This window comes from Panonychus citri, unplaced genomic scaffold, assembly GCF_014898815.1.
Source record: "Panonychus citri isolate SS breed McGregor unplaced genomic scaffold, ASM1489881v1 Contig00138, whole genome shotgun sequence".
Lineage (NCBI taxonomy): Eukaryota > Metazoa > Arthropoda > Arachnida > Trombidiformes > Tetranychidae > Panonychus > Panonychus citri.
This window is the reverse complement of record NW_026515543.1, coordinates 3,132,905-3,148,141: the sequence shown is the minus strand read 5'-3', so window position 1 is coordinate 3,148,141 and position 15,237 is coordinate 3,132,905. Positions and strand designations below refer to the sequence as shown.

Below are 15,237 nucleotides of genomic sequence, written 5' to 3'. Positions count from 1 at the left end.
GGACAGCATTAAGTGTAATCAGCTGAAAGTTAAAAAAGAGGAAAAAAAATGTCATATCTTTTTAATCAGTTGTTCGGGTCCTGATCCAGTTACTTGGGTTAATATGTTTACTTTGTAAATCAACAATCTTCAAATTGTTGATAACGATGATGAAGATTATAACTGATCTAATCATGTTCTCAGCTTTAAGTACAACGATTTCCAAAGATTATCGTCAAAATCAAATCTAATTCAACCTGAGGCCAATTAATTAGCAGTAAATTGTATTATCAGTAAATAATATGAAGGTAAGTTCATCTTGATGTTGATGAAATTTTGTTTCTCAAAGTAAAAAAAAATCAACGATAAAAAAACAGGTAAAACTAAATTGTCAGCCTAATTTAGCTTCATTTGATTATTACCATTATTATTTCAATTAAATTAAATTGTGTCTTTCAAGTTTAGTTAACTAATACACATCTCACAGTCTTAAATTTCATCCTCTTCTGGTTTTAATTGTGGCAATAACATGTCAACAATCAAGGAGAAATCAAAATCACGATTAAAATAATTACTATTAATAAATGTATTTCTAAATTACATTTGCTTATTGAATAAGTAATGGTCAGTCAATGTTGACCAATGTAACTGTTTCTTTCTTGTGATAAATAATCATTTTCTTAATTTAATTGTTACCCTAATACATAATACAAATCTAAGAGAACTGTATGTTAATTATCATGATAATAGTTACCTGAAAGTTGATTAAATTATGTTGATTTAATATAATTTAATTGTGTTGTTACTTTTGTCGTGAGTTAAAGTCTACACTTTGATTTGGGTTTAATTAACTTTTAATTAAACTTGATTGTTATTAATATCATTTTCATCATCTCAATGTGTTAAATTAATACATAAACAGAAGTAGAGAAAATTTTTTTATCAATCTACTGATTAGTTTCGTATTCAATAATTAGTTAATTGTTATACACTCTTTCTTATTATTATTCATCATTTAATAATCATTTTCATATTTTCCATCATCAAATAATCTCAACAATTAACAATTTAAATATTAAGTTAATTATGATTATTGATACATTAATCTGCTTATGAGCTTTTATTATAATTAACTTGGGATTGATTTAAATAATTTGATATGAATTAAGATTATATTAGATAATTGTCCAGTTGTATTAATGAATTAATTAAATTTTGTTTATATATTAATCAAAAAGATCATCAATTCATTAATTGAATAACAATTAACGATAAATCATAAAGGTTTAATTGTTACCATTGATTGAGATTGGGAATGTTTTTCTCAATTGATTGAATGAAGATTTGTAAACACTAACAATTAGGTTTTGATTAATTTGAGAAGAAGAAAAATTAACTGAACAATTTAATCATTTTCATGATTGTTATTAATTGTTGTCGTTAATAAATTGTCCACATTAACCTAAAAACTATAACAACTTTAATTCAATCTTATTAATGGTCAGCTATTATTAATTGTATCAATTAAGTGATTTTGCTTTTCTCTTTCTTTCTTTAGGATGTAACTAAATTAGTAAATTGTTAGTTAATGATTGCAATAGAGAGACAAATAAAGTAATGGTTAATGTGTTAGAATGACAATTAATCGTGATGAGAAATGATTAAGATGATGAAGATGAAGATGAGACTGATGATATCAACTAATATTTGAGGTCAACTATTAACACTTTGAATGTTAATTTGAATTGTCAATTGTAATAATCAATTGATGATCAATAATAAAAATATAATTAATACGATCGTTTAATTAGCATGAAATTAAATGGGAGGATGATTATGATCATCTCATCATCATCATCTTACCGTAAATAAATTCATCTTTATATTAAGAGATGAATTAAACTAAATGAATGAAGATAAACAAAACACATTGGGCGGAGGGGGAATTAATATTTACCATGATGCATTTGTAAAAAGAAAGACAAAAAAGAAAGAGAATGATGAAGATAAAGATGAAGATAAAGATGAGAAAAAAAAGAAAGAACCAACCTTATCTTCCTACTCTCTTTCTTTTTCTCACCTAATTCCCTCTCTATCTTCTTATTCAACTAATATGAAACTTATTCATCTTTTAAGCTCCTTCTCCATGAAACTTGAATTATCATCAATTTCATCTCTCTCTCTCTCTCTCTCTCTCTCTCTTTCTTTCTTTCTTTCTCTCTCATTCGGGAGTAAATTCGTATTTGACCGATTTTTCGGTTTATCATCATTCTCACTCTTCTTTAACTTTAATTTTCTCCATTAAAAATCTACTTCTCATTATTATATTTCTATCGTAATTGTGTATCTTTAAATTTCTTCTTAATTGTAATTAGTTTTTCTTCCTTTCTAATTAATAATCAACTAATTAAACTCTTTGTTATCCATTGGTTACCTTTGTGTCTTCTTATCTTTTCCTATGTAATTTCGGGTCAATTTACCTTTTTTACCTTCTTCATTGTTTGTTATTGTTTTTCTTTCTGTAAACTTGGATTAATTACTATTAATTCCTTTTGTTAATCAATTTACCGGATTAAAAATCAATTGTGTCTTCTACTTTTACATGATTACAAGGAATAATAATTAATCTCAATTGTCAACAATTAAAAAAAAAGAAAGGATTTCATTCCAACTGAACTGAGTAAGTTTATGCTCTTTGGTGTATAATTCAATGTGGGATTTGTATTGTTTGTCTATTTGTGTGGATTGTGTCATTCAACTGACTATGTGATTTATTTTAATTATCAACTTGTTGCAATAAACTGATTGTTTCTGTAAATGATTAGTTTTTATTGTGTTCTAGTGTTAATTGAAATTAACTGGACAGAAACAGTTGACAAAATGAATTACATCTTACATACATTTGTATTATTCATATATTGATTTGATCTATTGATTATGTTAGTGTGGTCATTCAACCATTGACCAGGTAAATATCTCGTCATAATGTAACTTTCAAAGGAAAGTACATTAAGATTTGATTATTACTACTTTTTGTTGACATTTTTTTCCTGTGGGTTCTTATCGAGTTACAGAAAACTCTCATTCAATGGATAATCAAATGATGATGATGGAGATGGAGATAAACATTGACCGGATGTTAGCAAGAGCAAAGTGTTTAATTGATTGTCATGGAATTTATTAGAGTAAAATTCTGAGAAGATGAAAGTCACCTGAATCTTTTTTTTCCGAGAAAAAGATTCAGGGGATTCTCTCTTTCTCTCTCAATATTTTCATGTGTTTTATCCTCTTGGTGTGCAAAGGATGATGATCAAAAATAAGAAAACAAAGAGGAGGAGGAAATGCATCTCTAATGTGATGTTAAGTGCATCATTTATTTGGAATAAAAGAAAAAAAAAGACACGAAATGGTTACAGGGGAAGTGATAGGTGATGATGATGATGATAGGAATTATCATGAAAAAGAAGATGTGAAAAGGAAATGGAAATAAGATGAGCTTTTCCTTTACCAAATCTCACCTTTCATCCTGAGAAACGTTAACTAGACATTTATATTGGTTCAGAGGAACTGAAACCTTTTTTCTATGGAATTTTCATCTTCAATTTATCTTCTCACCATTTCTCATCATCATTTTTACCGTTTAGTGTGTGTCAGAGAAAGAGTAACGATAATAACCAGTTAGCTTTCCAGGGAGTCCAAAAAGTATTCATCATGAAGCCCCGTCAATCATTGGATATAAAATTGAGATTATTCTTATGTTGAAACTTGAAACATTTTGGTGATTTACTCACAATAAGATAATCATTTTCTCCTTCATCTTTTCAATCATAATGAATTCAGTTTTCTGTCTTTTCTCTTGACGATTCACTGAAATATACACTTGATACTTTGTGTATTCATCGATTTTCCTATTTACCATGAAAGAGGAAAATATGGAATCAGGTATTTCAATAGATTCAATAGATTCATTGACTTCGACATCATCGTCATCATCATCTTATCATCTTGTTCATCATCATCATGTCAATAAAGACATTTCCATCATCATCATTGCATCATCAAGTATTCTTACCATTGTTATCACATTTAGATCAGAATTTTAGTTTTTTTTCTTTCGATTATTCAATTTCATTGTTCTTGTTATGGTTACGATTAATGATCAATTAAATTGCTGATCAGCTAATTAACAGGTTAAAACTTTCACTTAATTTGCATTTGTTGAACTTTTATTATTAATTAATTTATTTTGCTCCAGGTTTTAACCATCTGAGCGCCATGTTAATTTTATTCAATTGTTGCTTCGAGTTAATTGTAATTGTCCTCAATTCTAATTCTAATTCAGTTTCAGTTTTTTTTCATAATTATCATCATCATCATCATCATCACCCTCTTCCTCTTCCTATGGTTGATTGCAAAGCATTTCTGTCAATCTTATTTTTTATCATTCATTACATTAGATTTTATCAAATATTAACAATAACAATTAGGTCAAACAATCAAAAAATTATCGTTGATAGTTATCAACATATAGTATGATTTTTTTGCTTGTGAATCAAATTGCTAGCGAAATTTGCAATATCATCAACTAATTGTTACTAAACATATAATATAATTAATTAGTTGATTAAACATGTTTAATAATCTGGTACAATATACACTTACTAATTGTTATTTACTTGCTTTTGGCTTTGATTGTTAATATTAACGGTGATCAACCTGTTGATTAATTGTTACCAGCTTGAAGTAAATTATTTTTACTAGTTAAATCATCTGTTAATTATTGATTACCATCAAATTGTCAACTAAATAATAGTTTAATTCAGTTGCTTAGTCTTTGCCATGTTTACAATCAACAAAAAAAAATATCACATTACCTTTAAATCAGAGCCAATTGTATAATGACCACTTAATTGTACTTTTAACACGCGATATTTGATTAAATTTGTACTAATTAGATCAACTTTTAAGCTAAATTTTCACGACAATCAGAAAGGAAATAGGAAATGGCCGATTTTTCAAATTCTATTGGAAAATGTAACTTCAACAATTCGAGTTTTTTTCTTCCTCTATTAATATTTCTAAAAGTATCACTAATTATTCATTATTATCAAATTTTCTTTCAATATCATCAATTTGTAGTAGAAACTATTCACAGAACTCAGTAGATGATTGAACTTTTGTTGAGAAAAAATCGATTTTCAAAGTTAAATCTAAATCAAAAGCAATAATTTACTACTTCATTTCCGTGCAAACAATTTAAATCAACATTAACTTGTTTTTTTATCATCTTCATCCTCATCTTATCATCATCTGTCCTCTTTTGCCTCATCTTTAGGTCAAATATCAATATTATCCATCAGATTGACCATAAATAATCATATAAATGGACAAATAAAACTTTGGGTTAATCTGTTTGTTTACTGTTGATCAATTGTTTGTTTTGATCCAATTTAGTTATGGTTAATTACAACAATCAGGCTAATTGCGATGAAATATATTAATTTAAAATTATGCATGAAAATTTTTTTATCAGTCATTGAACTAATTGATTACGTTGCTACTTTAAACAGTTGATTAGGAAAATAAAAGCAATCAAATTATCCTTTGATTGTTTAATTGTTGTTACGTATTAATAGTAAACCTTATCAATACAATTAGATTAATTTAATTCCCATAATGATGTAATATTTTGATCATCATTGAATAAGCAGATGAAGAAAAACAAAGTTTACAATTGAAAACAATGTTAAGTTAAACAACAACAATTTGTTAATTGTTTACGTTTGTATTGATATGTCTGTTGTTTACATTGACAATTAACAATTGTGTCTCCTCTTAACATTATATAATTTAATTTCATTTTGTATGTTAAGGTTAAATCGTAGGCTGTTGATTAACAATGAATGCAATTTAGAAATGATTTAATGATTTAATCTTGAATCATCATCGTCAACATAATCATCAAAATTAATTGTCAATAATAAACAGATAATTAAATCAACATCATCAATCTGTTTGTCTTGATTGTTGGTTATTTGGTTACAAGGTTTTCATTGAATATCGATCAATCAATTGTAGATTTGTTGTTGTTTTCTAAACGATTATAATTATAATTGTTAACAATTTAGGTTGACCTGACACTTGACCGAATGGTTGAAATTAGTTGTTGATTTGTTAATCAAGACAAACATTGAAAGTTAATTCACATTACAATCAATTGATTATCGTTATATTGACGGTTACAACTATTGAGGAAAAATTAAATTACTTTTACTTGAAGAAAAATAAATTAATCAACAAATTGATTGTTGAAAATTTCAACTAATCAACCACACCTTGATTACTTGATTGTAACTGTTGTTGATTAAAATTGGCCATGAAAATTAAAATTAATTGAACTTTAAACATTGATAATCGTCAATATCTCAAAGTAAGATTATAAAATTAAAGTTTAAAAAGGTTAATTGTGCTAATTAATTTTAATTGTTATCAAACTTTGATTGTTTTTACATAATATTATTAACTTCCTGGTTAATTATGGTTTCATTTAATACAATTAACTGATTATCATGATGGTTTCTCATCTATTGTCTAATTACCGTTAACTCAATCCAATCAACAATTATTATTATTAACTAAATTAACCATGTAAACAATAATGTTACAAATCAATATTGAATTTGTTGATTGTTATTAAAATTAACAGTATAATTTAAGGATAGGATATAATTTAAAAGTAAACAAGGAAATGAATGATGATTAAACTGAATTTAAAAATCAGACAAATTATCAATCAATTGTTAATTTACTTATTAACAACCTGGGAATATCTTGTTTACTCAATCAATCATGATACATTTAAATTATATACACAATATATTATGATTAGTTAATTGTAATACATGTATAGTTAAGCTAAATCATGATCAGTATCATCATTGGATTGTTACTTACCTTAAATGTTATCAATTTATACGTAATTAGATTGATTAAACCTTTTTGGACAATCAATCTGGTTTGATTGTTATTTTCAAATTATCGAAATCAAATTAAATTGTCAAGGTGAATGATGGAGAAATCAACTAATGAAATTTTATCAAGTTTAATAAGTTTTACCTTAGTTTCTGTTGTTATTATCCATATTCAGAATAAATTTTAATGTCTTATTGTCGTTTCTTTTTTCGTTCATAAATTCTTATGGGAATTCAGTTTTCCAGGGTTAACCATGATGGATGAGTTATCTTTCAAGGTTGAATGGTGAAAAGTTAGAATCTACATGAGATGGAGAGAGAGAGAGAGAGACAATGGTGTGATCAGATGAAGATAAAGTTAAATTGCATTGGAGGTTAAGATCAATCAAACATGATAACTATAAACATTGACTAATTACCTGAACTTTTCTGTCTCTAACTTTTATCAGGTTTAATCATTAATTAGAGTTTTAAATTTAGCTCTTATGCCAAATATAATCATCATGAGCGGTGGATTGAAATGCTTAAACACTAATTCATGTCTCATCTTAACCATTATCTGGAAATTAAATTGTAAAAGAAATTAGCAAATTAAAAGAGTCCAATTAGTGAGTTAAAGTAAAAGATAGTTCAATATCACAGGAACGGATAAAAATCCAAATCCGAATGCATGAAGAGATGATGAGGATGATCTGAGAAGAGAAATAGAGAAGATAAAACAATCAATATTATACAATTCTTTAATAATAATGAGCAAGAGATGATGATGAAGATGCTGATGATGATGATACTGGAGATTTGGGTGAGAGAGATGGCAAAGGTATTCCTTACCCTTGCTGAATCAATCTCACTTGAATGATCTTAATCAAGTTGATTGCTTTTCGATTCTCGGTGAACCAAACAACCATTTTCTACTCATCAATCAAATCAACATTTGCCCAGATTTTCATCGTTAAATCATTGGTAGTAAATATCATTATATTAGAAAGAGAGAGAGAGAAAAAGTAACGACGTAAGAGCAAAAAGAAGAAAATTAAATCAAACAACAACAATCAACTAAATAGAAACAAACACAAAATGTATAAAATGTAATCTAATTTGATAGAATTACCCTGAAAACACCGAGAGAATGAAAAAGAACCAGAAAATTATCCGGCTTACCTTTTCTATTTGGAAGATCACGTAATTCGATATATCTGAATTACATAATTAGACACAGATAATTATTAATAGTAGTAAAGAGAACTCAAATTTTCTTTTAAACCATAATTGAATCAATTGTAACAATCAATGAAGATCAACTTACAGAAAATGAAAACTTGCTTCCTTTGAGAAAAATTTATCAGCTGATTTTGATTCTCCCCCTTCCAATTTAAAAGGGAAAACAATATTGATTCGTTGATTAAACTGTTCATATCATTTTTATCAATTTCCTTTGTTTACAATCATCATATTTAAATATGCAATTCAATTAATCAATTTTCTCGCAGATCTTTGTTACATTTTCTCAGTCTCTACAGTGTAGTTAACCTTTCAACCCTTCCATGCTTTGCTTTCCATGTACATGTAACCATATTCACTTACCTGTTAATCAATTTTAATTTTTTTTCTCTTCTTTACCTTTCCTGACTCTCTCTCTCTCTCTCTCTCTCTCTCTCGTCCTCCATCTTCCTTTCATAATCCACTCTACCTGGTATGTATTTACATTTGATTTGGTCTCTATTGACTCAATCCTTTTCTTGGACACAATTTGACATCCTTAATTGTATTGGCGTAATTGGATTAAATTAATTGTTTTGTTTTTCTATGAATGGATTTGATTTGATTTGATATTCTGTTCAATTATCTGATTGGTTTAATTGTCATTTTCTCACCAATGGTCAAGACCACTAAAAGTTGAGATTAATCGACTTCGTAAAAAAGGTGCAATTAGACCAGGAATTAATTCCTCCGCTGTTTGCGGTCGATGTTTAACCGAATTAGGTTATATACTAAATCGAGGTGCTTTTTGTCCCATTTGTCGGAAAAAGGTTTGCAAAAGTTGTCGCTTTTTCGCTGACAAAGAAAATCCGATCGATGGTCATCAATGGGTTTGCATTGTTTGTAGTAAACAAATGTAAGTTTTTAATTAATCGAAAATGATCATTAAGGTTAACAACAATTAGAATCTTATTATTAAAAGTTTCCTGTTTATCTTTTCATATTGAGACAATTTAAATGGTTTCTCTTTGGGTGGAATTGATTATCCCTCGAATCAACAATTAAATCAACAACTAATTTCATGAGAAAAAGGTTTGATTGTTGATAACCAGCCTAAAATCAAACCTTAATCTTATATATCAGCCTTGTGATTAATTTAAATTGTTCACTAATTGTTATTAACAAATCATTTCTGTTTTCACATCAGATAGCGATTAACATTTAATTGTTGACAAATTGTTGAGGCTGATTTAGTTAACCAACCCTTATTTTATTTTAACGTTAGCTTGATTGTTAATTAGGGTTTCTAATGATAATTGTCAAGGTCAATTCAGTTTTAATGATCATTTGATCATGATGATGATTTAATTGTCAGAATTAGGTTAATCATAAATCAACAGTATTTAAATTATTCCGTTAATTTAATCACATGATAAACTTGTTTAGTATCACACAAATAAGATAAATAATGTCAAAGTTAATTGTAAACAATTAAAATTGAAGGATCAGTATTGATTTAATCTAATTGTCTTTAATTGTCAATCTGTAAATCAACTTTGACAACATTGAAACAATTTAACAATCGATCCAATTGATTGTTTTAAGATATCAACTGACAAAATCAAATCAAATTAATCAAGGGAAAATTAAATTAACTTTCACTTTTCTTTTGCATGTATTTCAAAAACAATCAACAATCAAATCATATTAATTATCAAATTAAATTGATAACAATCAACGATGGACAATATTGATTACATTGAATCAATTTTAATCACCATTTTAAATAATTCATTGGGTTACAATAAACTCCTTGGTGATTAATTATCATTAAATCATTTAATAGTTAATTTAAGAGAGTTAAATTGTTAATACTCTTGGTTAATTGTTATTATCTTTTCCACACCTTAATTATCAACATAATCAACACACTTACACATTTATAATTAACCCTTGGGCTCAAAGATATTTAAGATTTTAACTCATAATAATCAACGTAATCACTAATTGATTAAGGTTTGGCTAAGAACTGGTTTTAATTATCAACAATTGATTCAAAAATCTTAAATTAATTCAATAATTTCATTGGTTTTTACACTTTTAATTAACTTAAACAATTAGTTCAACACAGCATCTTCAATATGGTTAACATTAATTCATTGATTAACAAGTTAATTGCTGGTTAACCAATTGGTGTTGTTATTGTTTAAAATGTATCGTAATCAATTCAAATCAAAGGTTATGAGTTAACCAAATCAATAGGATACGATTAATTGTTAATTGATATGATAATAAAAACTACAATCACAATTAACTGCAATTGTTGCTTACAAAATGCAATTGGATGCTAATTAAAAACATTAGTAACACAAATAAATTAGTCCTTTTTGATTGCAAGTTTTCAGTTAAAATTTAAGGTAAATCAATAAATTGTTTGGCTACATGCAAATAAGATTGTAATGATTAATTTATGGTTAGTTAAATTGTTTGATTGCATGTGAAAGTGAAGTTGATCTTTTGTTTTTACTTCTTGTATTCATAACAATCAATTTAAATCGATGAGAATCAAGAAGCTTTTTTCCAATTTGATTAACCATTAATGTTTCACATTTGATTGTTAATTGTGTTCTCTCAGGCAATTTAAAGCAGTTTCTGGTGAATGGATGAAGGAATTGACTCGTTCGGCCAGTGAGAAAATCCGATCACCATCAACGAGCGTTTTTGCCACTGCCACTGAAAATTTGGGTCGATCACTTAAATATTCATTTCGATCAGGTAAATATCTAATTGTTAATCCTTGATAATTGTTGCTAATTGTTATCCTAATACGGTGTTTATTGTTTTTTCTTACCTTTCAGGTTTCCTTAAACAAAATAACAATCAACAAAACGAGGGTGGCCTTTCAATTAACAGTAAACTTGGTTCAAACAGTGAATCTCAATTAAATTCACCTTCCCTTTCAAATCAACAATTAAATAGTAGTGATCATTTTGTTGGCGTCGGTGGTGGCGGTGGACGTGTAGGTGGAAGCGTTATTTGTCTTGATCAAACAAGTAACCTTGCTGGTGACAATATCAGTAGTAATTATAGAAGATTTTATCGAAGTCGAGGTCAACTACCGCCTAAACTTCCGCCGACGGTAAATACAACAAGTTGTGTCGGAGATTCAGTTTCTAAATCACCTCCATCGGATGGAAGTGGAAGTCAAGAGACATCGCCAAAACCTCCGTTAAGTCCAGTAGTTAAAGCTTATCAGGCTGCCGTTGATCTTGTGGCCACTGATACTAGTCGAACCATGTTAAATACTGCTCCTGGTGAGAGAAAAATGGTTTATCGTAAGGTGTCCAATAGATTGTTGGACAGTTCATCGTCAGAAGAGGAGGAAGAAGATGATCTAAGGCCGTCAAGCCATTCACGAGCTTCCAGTGAATCAACACCTTCACCTCGAACGCCAAATAGTTGTAAAATTTTAAGCGGAATTTCAGCTAACCAAGCAACTGCATTTAAATTTCCACCCCTTTCACCTGTGCCAAGTCGATCAACACTTCGAACTGAAAAGCCACTTGAACGTATTCCAATGGAACATCAATCATCTGATGAATTTTCCGCTACTCCACTTAGTTCATTTCGGTCCAGATCAACTTCAAGTGAAACACCAGATGAGACCAGTACAAGCGGTGGTGGAGGCTCTAGTAGTGGCGGTGGTAGTAGTGGATCAAAAGTATTAACACCAGAAAATGGATCTCGAAATCGTCGTATTAGTCCGCTGCGAAAACAACGAGCCATAGCTGAAGAGCTTCAAGCTGACCTGCCAGGGAAACTTGCCTTGTCGTGTCAAATAAACACCAGTGGAATTGATTCATCTCTTGTCGGTTTCACGGGAAACGATTACTCAACGATTATCAATCCATCACCAAATGTTGTACCTTCGATGGGAAACAATAACAACGCTGAAAATTTGATTCGCCGTGATCATAGTGGTGGTATCGATTCAGGAATTGAGTGTGGTGGTGGAGGTGGAAATCATGGTAACAATAGAAGTAGGAAAGGATCATCATGGACATCGTGGTATCACAAGGATAAACCTGCCACTTCAGAAATGCCCACGGAAATTTCATCTCCCTCATCGATTGGATCGAGTAAAAAATCATCAAAAGTATCCACAGTTTCTGGAACACCATTAGCGACATATTCACGATTCAACCAAATTCTGGCTAATAATAACTCACATTGTAATAGTACAACAAACACTGTTGGTGCCTCAAGTCGATCTCCCGTTTTGACCTCATCTCAACCTTCAGTTTACAATATTGAAAGATCACTAGTTAACAGTGGAGAAGCCGAAGATGACAGTGAATCCGAGGCAACGGTGGAAAATACAACCGGGGTGGTTTTCCGTAAGGTTACAATTAAAAAACGCTTATCACGAACCCAATCCGATAGAGGTTCACCTTCGCCAACAGGCTCATCAACACCGCCACCACCATCACCACTCACTGGCACTTCTGTCACACCTCGAAGTCCATTGATATCTCCAAGATCGAACACTAATTCACCTGATTTACAACAAAATCGACAACAACATCAACCACGTTACACACAATCACCTTGTTGTTCACCTGTTCCCTTAATGGAATCGTCGACAATCAGCCCAACAATTAACTCACCATTAAATCAGAATAAAAGTAATTCAATTAATCGTTCACTGACCGATGATCCTTGTCGACGAGCCAATGGAGCCATTGGCACTTATGTTAAATCACATTCAGCTGGTAAGTTAATTTCTATTTTTTTTATTAACAATTTAACAAAAACATAACAAAATAATAGTAATAGTAATTAATTTGAAACAATTATGATAATTGTAATATTTACTAATCATAAACCAAGTCCATTGACATGATAATCATCATCTGGGGTAAGATTAACCAGATTTATCTTTTAATCCTTATCCTTTTATCCAACTTTAACTTACCCATTCAACGATTAATTCACCAACTCAAATTAACTCATACTAATTAAAATTAACCAACAACAATCCTACAATAATCGATCAGCACCAAAAAGTTAACAGACTGACCACTAACAACTAAACGTTGATTATGAATTAAATCAAGAATTAATTATATGAACTATCATGATGATCATTATCATCATCGATCGCCTTTTATCATCTCCAGTTAATCCAAAGGATAATCGCAATCAAAGCGACTCATCACAATTCAATCATCGTATTAAAAAATTAGTCAATAATCAATTTGTAAATTGTAAACATAATCAACCAACTAGGAAACAATCAAATCAACATAATAATAATAATAATCAGTATAATAGGAAGGATGTTGACGATGAAAGTAATAATTTAACAATCAATGGACCTCGTAGATATACCAAAAGTGACCGCCGTTCATCAGGGATGAACGGGCTCAGGCCGAACCATCAATCGAATAGGAGTCAAGCGAATGACAAATATTTTCAATATCGATTAAGTTCACTTCCAACAACTACAGTTGGCGCCACAACTTCGACCTCTCCTCGCGATGGGTACGTTTATCATCCTTCATCATATCGATCATCTTCTTATGGTGACCATCAAGGTAGCAATTATCATCCTTATCATCCTCAATCAATGAACCATCTACATCATCGTTTGAAAGGCCTTTCACTGGATAGTCATGCGTTTGTCCGTCGTAATATTGCCCGTTTGGGCTCGTATGGGTCACCAGCTAAGCGACGTATAGTTAAGTTAACCAAGAAACTACGTCGAGGTTTACTTTTCATTGCTTCTCGTTTGAAAGGACGACATCGAAAGGGTAAATCAACATTATCTGGTTACGAATCAACTGATTATGATCAGGTCACCTTGGAAAGATACAATTGCTCCTGGTTGGCTCGAAGTGTCTCTTTACCGAATCACAGTGACCCTAACCGGACATTAGCTCAAATTAGTCAAAATGATTCCTGGAAATATGGATCCATTGACCAGCGTCTATGGCAATTGGAGTGTGAAGATGAATACAATGAAGATGAGATTGATGATGATTACAGTGAAAGTAATTATAAACACGTAATCAAATCAAGAAAATCTTCCATCGGCAGAGGTAAAAATGAGCTTAGCGACGAGGAATATGAGATTGGCCTGAACGATGAAGTTATTTCAGGCGAAGGAAAATATCAATTAGTTTTCATGGATCGAAATACTTTGGGAACGATTGAATCAAGTTCCGAACAAAGTGACACTGATGGTAAACAGAATAATCGTCGATCTATCAAAGGTAGACAACAATCAATTAATCGTCCAAGAATGTTAAGAGTACGATCTCATCTGGAAATCGCCGATGGTACAGCTTATATCGAGGATTCGGACTGGGAGATGTGCTCAGATCCTGGAGAATTACCGATTTCATCTTCATCTTTAAGTGAAGCAATTGGTTCTCATTCAGTTACAAGTTTATTCAAAATATATCAACACGATTCTTACACTAATTGTTACGATCAACAAACTATTGGCTACACCAATGAAGATGCAATCAATGTGACCAAAACAATCAATGGTCAACGATCATATTGTACAACATTATCCGATCCTGGTATCTCACTTGGACATGATGCTTTGTTAACTGTTGTTGATTGTCCTGAAGAGTCAATTGTTTATAGCAAAGATGACAACAATCAATGGTCAGATGATGATGTTGATGATGATGAAATAATCTCATCATCTAATCAAATCACTTCCAATTTAAATCAAAGTTTCTCTTGAGTCTGATTCAATCTCATCATCACTCTTATCCAGATCGACCTCACCTTCAACACCATCAACCTTATCAACAACACGACAAACAATATCTTCCGGTGACTCTGGTCATCATCAACAAACATCATCATCATCATCCTCATCCTCCTCATCAACATCTCATAATTACACTTGTATTGCTGTTAATGGTAAACAACATGGTTATACTAAATCAATTGATTGTGACGTTAATTTTGGTAATCATGTTAATCATCATCAATCAACCAATTGGGAGAGGAATCGACGACTAGGTGGGTACAAATCAAGAAATTGTTTAACTATTAATGATGCTAA

At 30.2% G+C, this 15,237-nt stretch overlaps 1 protein-coding gene and 1 long non-coding RNA gene across 3 annotated transcripts in view; one reads left to right on the top strand and one right to left on the bottom strand.

The window, feature by feature from the left end:
* LOC128393612 (uncharacterized) overlaps positions 1-15,237 on the top strand; it is a 63,967-nt gene that overhangs the window by 30,085 nt on the left and 18,645 nt on the right. Inside the window, 5 exon segments of the mRNA XM_053353804.1 lie at positions 8,836-9,066; positions 10,786-10,925; positions 11,009-12,922; positions 13,331-14,841; positions 14,912-15,194. Coding sequence (XP_053209779.1) covers positions 8,836-9,066; positions 10,786-10,925; positions 11,009-12,922; positions 13,331-14,841; positions 14,912-15,194 — 4,079 coding nt within the window.
* On the bottom strand, positions 7,066-8,574 carry LOC128393820 (uncharacterized). Of its 2 annotated transcripts, XR_008326266.1 has the most exons (4): positions 8,112-8,574; positions 7,782-7,861; positions 7,370-7,642; positions 7,066-7,251 (listed from the first exon to the last, which is right to left on the bottom strand). It is a non-coding gene; the product is annotated as an uncharacterized LOC128393820 (long non-coding RNA). The 2 variants fall into 2 exon arrangements; XR_008326265.1 differs by lacking the exon at positions 7,782-7,861 and having other exon boundaries at positions 8,112-8,572.